The sequence below is a fragment of the Triticum aestivum genome, chromosome 7D (assembly GCF_018294505.1).
Source record: "Triticum aestivum cultivar Chinese Spring chromosome 7D, IWGSC CS RefSeq v2.1, whole genome shotgun sequence".
In the NCBI taxonomy this organism is placed as follows: Eukaryota; Viridiplantae; Streptophyta; class Magnoliopsida; order Poales; family Poaceae; genus Triticum; species Triticum aestivum.
Window position 1 is genome coordinate 514,562,381 of NC_057814.1, and position 6,602 is coordinate 514,568,982.

General features: G+C 38.9%; 1 protein-coding gene across 1 annotated transcript in view; it reads right to left on the reverse strand.

Moving 5' to 3' along the window:
* Nucleotides 1–5,448: 5,448 nt before the first annotated feature.
* LOC123169425 (zinc finger protein WIP2) overlaps nt 5,449–6,602 on the reverse strand; it is a 3,064-nt gene continuing 1,910 nt past the window's right edge. The window contains exon 2 of the mRNA XM_044587300.1: nt 5,449–6,334. Within this exon, the coding sequence (XP_044443235.1) occupies nt 5,834–6,334 (501 nt within the window). The 3' untranslated portion in view covers nt 5,449–5,833. The remainder of the gene's footprint in view (nt 6,335–6,602) is intronic.

Genomic DNA, 6,602 nt, shown 5'->3' on the forward strand with positions numbered 1-6,602 from the left:
ACTGAATGAGAAAAAGTGTCCGGACTCCCACAAATGACATATAGGAGCAATTTGAGGGTCTGCATTGGATGCCCTAATAGGGGTCATGTGTAAATAAATTAAAGTAGCTTTTCTTTTTAGCTAAATTATTATGCATGTTGACTACTCCCTCCGTTCCTAAATATAAGTCTTTCTAGATATTCCAACAAGGGACTACATATGGAGCAAAATGAGTGAATCTACACTCTAAAATATGTCTACATGCATCCGTATGTCGTAGTCCATTTAAAATGTCTAAAAAGACTTATATTTAGGAACGGAGGGAGTATTAGATTGGCTATAGAAGACATGACAACATCATATAGCCGACAACTGACTATATTATTAGCAGCGCTCTTAGGGTGAGCTACTTCCCCCACACCCCAGACACAAATCCTTTGACTTACTTGACTTCGCCGCGTGTAGGCCCCATCTAATAGTCCCACACCCCCATTCTTTTGATAGACCCTCCCAAATACATAAATGGGGACACAAATGAGCATTCTTGGAGATGCCCTAAAGGATAAGAAACGACCCAGGTTGGTAAAATACCAAAGGTACCATTAGATTTGACATCATAATTATTGTTGGTATATATTTTCGTAACATTTTGCTTACATAACTATCTGAAGTCTGAAGTAAATGGCCAAAAAATTGCATACTAGAGACTAGGCAAAGTCAACAAGGACATTCTAAAACAGCGGAGAGGGTACCGCTACTACAAACTACCTCCTCATGGTCTTCAATATTGTCCAAATCATTTCTACCAACCTCTTGCTTATTTATTTCTCTCTCAAAAAAAATGCTAACCTCTTGTTTATGGATCTTATACAAATTAGGAAAATTCTATTTTTTTGAAAGTATCTCAAAATTTGGAAAACTAAACAAGATGTGTAAAAAAGTGCAATCTTATGGAACAACAAAGAATCTAAGGGGGTTCACTAAATTGGTAACTATATTTACCATATTTTCTAAAGAGAATCATCAATATTGATGTGTTATTTTGCTCAAAAATAAAATATGTGTTATTGTGAGTTTTTCAGACATTTTTGTTTCCTTTTTGAATTATTACAATAACCAAGGGACAAAAAACGACCCTTTTCGTACATGGAAAGTAGGTAAAGTTCTCAAGGATGAACACTACTAAAGTTTCCTAGCCCGCTAATTGGCAGTTAAATGAAAGACCCCGTCAAAACATGACCATATTGTATGAGGAAATATTAATGTCTAATCATTTTTATCTATGATGATATCTTATTCTCCATTTTTGAATAGTTACAACTCACTACCCAATTTTCCTATACATGTAACATTTCCATGTTAACAGAGACCATGCGTGCATGCCACATCATCAACTTGCCATCTTGCTATATTTTTCCAATGCATGTGTCCCTTCCACATCAACAAAATCATGCAATCTGTACTGCTATATATCTCACTATAATTAATCCTCATAGATATTCATGTCATCAACCTATTTAACCACATCATCACTCTACCTATTTATAACAGTATTCGTACGGAAACGCGCGGGTTATCTTATAGTATATCTAAATACGTGATCCCTATTAATATTTTCTCTCAACATGCAAATATGTCCACTCAAAAGGTACCGGCCAGTAGCTGCATGGGAAAATGCTTTTGTTTTTTATACTAGTTATATATTATATATTCAGAAATTAATTTCTAAAAAATGTAATGATTAAATAATAAATAATATATAACTTTAGTTTCAGTTCTCATAGTATTAATCTAAATATTCATGTTCCATACAACCAGATTTTATTGAAATACTATTACATCCCGGAACCAGCAATATGTGGGGTGTCATTTAGTTTTCAAGAAAGTATGAGAATAATTAGCCAAAACATACATTTATAGTTGAGGTCCGAACTCAATTAGCTTTTCTTTGTCATCATATATATAGTTCTCCGTTGTTCTGCCAGGTTCTATACCTAGTATGCTAGCTTAATTTACCTCTGGGACCGTAGTACGTCAATAATATGCACATGTAAATTGGGCCGGGGAGGCTTTATTTTCTTCAGAAAAAATGAGCTACGTACAACATTGATCTAGAGCAGTACAGGATATGCAGGCTTGCTGCAGGCAGTCGACTATAAGAAAGAAACTGCTCAGAGCTAACAAACAAAGGGTTATCATGGACCATCTCATGTATGACGCTTAAAACTGTATGTTGGCATTGGCTGCGTCATATGGCTGACAAGTAAACAGGTCTCCACTATGTGAATATACAGTTAATCTAGTACGAATCGTTTCTATGAAACCATCATCTGAACAGCATATATTCTACTGAAAAATCATCATTACCAAATAGACCAATATTACAGCTTGGACTAATGCTACTAGCTAATAGACTATTACTAGCATCACCACCAACAAAATATTAAGATTAATTGATTTGATCAATATTAATTGACTGAAGCAATAGTAGATAGTTTCCACTGTGTACCCGAATTTTTTTTATCTTGAAAATTAGCTGATGTATAAATCTGTAAAAGGTAGCCAAACTAAAGGCTAAAAAAAGAGCTAAAGCTTATGGGTAACAGGCAAGAGGAAAAGAGCAAACTTTAACCACCTCTTTTGTTACTTTGATCATTGCATCTGTAATCAGCGGCGGACCAAGATTAAAGAAACTGTACTAGGACAAAGGCATAGTTCACCATATATAGGCCATTAATTAGGTTTGTGCAATCATGCTATCTTTGCTTCTTCTCTCTAACTTTATCATGTTAATCCATGCAAATTGGACATGGACATGGATAGGTATACAGTTCCATGTCTCGTGATTCTTAACTAGCTGAAAGCACACTGCATTTGCCATCGGGGCAAAGCTAGCATCATGAGCTTCACACACATCCTTGAAAGGGTTCTCTCTCGGGGCTTAGGGGAGGGTGCTCAAAGAGATAAAGCGTAGCATTGTCTTTATGCAAAAGATGAGAGAGCATTAAAGCAAAACTAGCTATGAGATTCTCATGGATTGGGATCCACCAGGATGCTGCATGCATGCACGGAAGAGATGGAGCATATACACAGCTTGTATCTAGCTAGCTATTCCCTTTTGTTTTCTCCTTTAAGGCCACTTTGGATTAAATAATTTTTGGACGATAGCAATCCTATGGATTGTTTTCCTATGGATGCTATTTCGATACCAAATTCCCATGGAATTTGTTCCTATGACCCCCATTCCATAGGAATCTCAACATGAGCTCAAACCTCATTTTAATTTTTCGTTGAGAAGTCCAGTGCACTTTACGGCCTCCTTGCATTGCAGGAAGAAAATTGTAGGAATAGGAGAAACATAGGATTAATTGAGATGTCACGTATACCATGGAATCCTACAGGATTTAGAAACACACAAATTCTGCAATATCTAACTTTGGATAGTGCACATGGAGCAAACACGACAACTCTAGGGGATTGATAGAGAGGGTATATAAAGATATATTTGAAGTGCATTGGACTTCTGAAGAAAAATTAAAATGAAGTTTCAGCTAATGTTGAGATTCGTATGGAATATGGTGCATAGGAAAGGATTCCATGGGAGTTGGTAACCCGAATCCCATGATATACAAAAGGGCTTTCATAGGTAAAACCCATAGGATTCAAATCCTCCAAAATTCCTACAAAGAGCACCCCTCCCATCAACTCTCTAAAATTCCTGCGTCAGTTTTTTGTGCACCAACCAAAGACAGTGCAGAATTTCTGTGTTTTCATATTACTAGTTTTCAAATTCTTGTAATCCAAAGATGAATGTCTGCGTTGTCACAATGCATAGGCACTTTTTGTAGAAAAATATAAGACTACATGATAGTTACTTCAGTCTTGCAATAATATAGGAAAAGTTCAAAAGCTCACACAGGATACCAAAAACATAGGTATAATAGAGAAAATGCATGATTGCAGTTTTATGGTATGTTGAATTCTACATGTAATAAAAATGCATGAATTCTTGTGAAGAAGCATTTCAGTGCTCTATAAAACACAGGAATTCTGAGATTATGTGTTTCAGATTTTTTTAATTTTTTGCATTTGTTTTATTTTATTGTTCATTGTGTGGGTGCACCGAACTTGGGTGTAACCACTACTTTCCCTTACAGAAGGGAGAGAGAAGACGCAGGATGTATTGGAACTTTCAAAGACTTTTTTCCATGAGGTTGGACCTCATGTTTGGTTTCCTCCAAAACATGTAGGAAAAATTCATATCTACTGAAATTCCTCTGGTACGATCCTATGATCCAAAAGGAAGGAATTTTTTTCCCCTTCAGTGCAAAAATACATTTGATACAAATGTCATTCTAGGATCATACAAGACATCCACTGCAGAACTATATACATTTTTCTAGGTGAACTTCTATAAATTATTCTGAGGAGGATGTAGACAAGCAGTAGTTCTAGCTGGAGGCCAAGTATGCCAAAAACAATGGATCTCAAGTTCTCAAACAGAATTATAGTACATACTCCTTTTTTTTTGCGAAAAGAATTGTACTACCTACAACAATTGTTTCATTTTGATTGTTAGTTTTCAGAAGAAATCACAGTTTTTTTTCTCGCGCGTGCTAGATTATGCCAAGTCCTTTGAAAGAAGAAGAAGAAAGAATTATGTCCATTGCTTATATTACTACATAAAGATTTCCTTAGATATCTTTGATTCTTCCTTTTCTTGACTACTTTTATCTACACAAGACAACATCAAGTGAATGCATGGTAATCGGGGATGAAGGCATGCGTGCTTTTCAAGATATATCTTTGATACAAAATCGATATCTCCAGCAATATCAGAGTTGTGCCAAATTTTATATTGTTGAATAAACTTGAAGTGAAATATAAATCTTGGTACATGCATCGACGGGGCGAATACTAGCTTTGCAACCATTTTCTATTGAGGACATTTCAACACTAAAGAATTTAACATGCATAATTTCGTCCAAAAAGATGGTCCGCATGGAAATTAGAAATATCAAGAAGCTGGAAATATCCCACGTTAATAGATAACATGGGCCTTAAACTAGAAATGGGAAACACAAAGTATGCTTATCAGTTTATAGATAACTTAATTAGCTTTTGTATGCTTCAATTATAGAACGATAGTAAATCACTTCTTGTATCTAAGGAAAAAAAACTTATAGATAACTAGATTTTCAACTTCCAATCATCTCAAATTAAAGCATGATCACAAACATGCAAGACTCCAATATACCACAACTTGTGCTAAAAACAAGAAAATTAGTTATAAACGTCAGATGAACACAAAAGATGTCAAGACTTAATTAGTACTCCTTCATCCCAAAATAAGTGTCGCTAATTTAGAACAACTTTGTACCAAATTTGTGATAAATCAACGACACTTATTTTGGGACGAAGGGAGTTGTAGTAATAAGTCAGTAGGCCCGTGGCCATTGCATGCATGCATGATATCTTCTTTGAAATTTCGAATTAATATTTGATAATCTGTATCACCATATACCAAATCAAAGTCTACACATACAATGAAGCTAGCTAGGGTAGGCTATACCCAAACAATTAGAAATTCACTCACCTCTTTCATAAGTCATAACCATACATGCACCGATCGATCCCTTGATTAATCCAGCTGCAAATGTATAATGCATCTTTCTTTCACAATTAAAACGCACCCTTCACTGTTCGCACTATCAACTATATACGCCTGCCTGCAAGCTTCATGTATACAGATAGTACGTACTGCCAGTAATAGCTTGCGCTCCCACACCTCAGCTCACATGCATATATACTTACCCAGTAGGCCGTAGCCCTAGAGATGGACCGGCTCGATCGGTTAATTGGCCTTCCAATGGCGACGGTCGCTGCCGGCGCTGTTGGTGGTGGTGGCCGCGGCGGCTGTGTTGACGGTGTGGTCAACCTCGGAGGAAGGGTCGCGGTCGTCGTCGTCGAGGTCGAAGCAGTCGATGCCGCAGGGCGCGTGACCGCGACCGAAAGCGCGGATGTGGTCCTTGAGGGAGCGCTTGTGCTTGAAGTCGGAGCCGCAGGCGCAGTACCAGAGCTTGCCGCAGTTCTTCTCGTGGGTGCGCCAGTCGCCGCGCACGGCGAAGGCCTTGCCGCACTTGCGGCACATGAAGGGCTTGATCCCGTGCTTGCGCTTGTAGTGCGTCTGCAGGGTGCGGAAGTCCTTGAGCGGGCGGGCGCGCGGGTGGTCGACGTTGTTCCGGCAGCCCGCCGCGCAGCAGTAGCACGGCAGGCGGAGCATCGCCGTCGGCTGCGTCCCCCGGAGCGACTCCGGGCCCTTCCGGTACTGCGACCCGTGCCCCCACATGTGCATCTGCAAGCGCAAGCCTCCATGGCAACTGATAGATCAGACATGAGACAGACAGACAGAGTTGTAATGGCTTACACTTGCATGCATGGACAAATTGGACACGGAGTGATGCTTGCTGGAGCTACCGAGCGGCATTGCCGCTGCATGCACTGTGGCTAGTCAGGAGGGAGAGAGCTACGAAGGTGCAAGACGAAGTGATGGCTCTCCGTCTTCACGTGCTTGAGGCAACGGGGGATGGGAGGATAATTTAAGTTGCAGAGGGACCATCTCT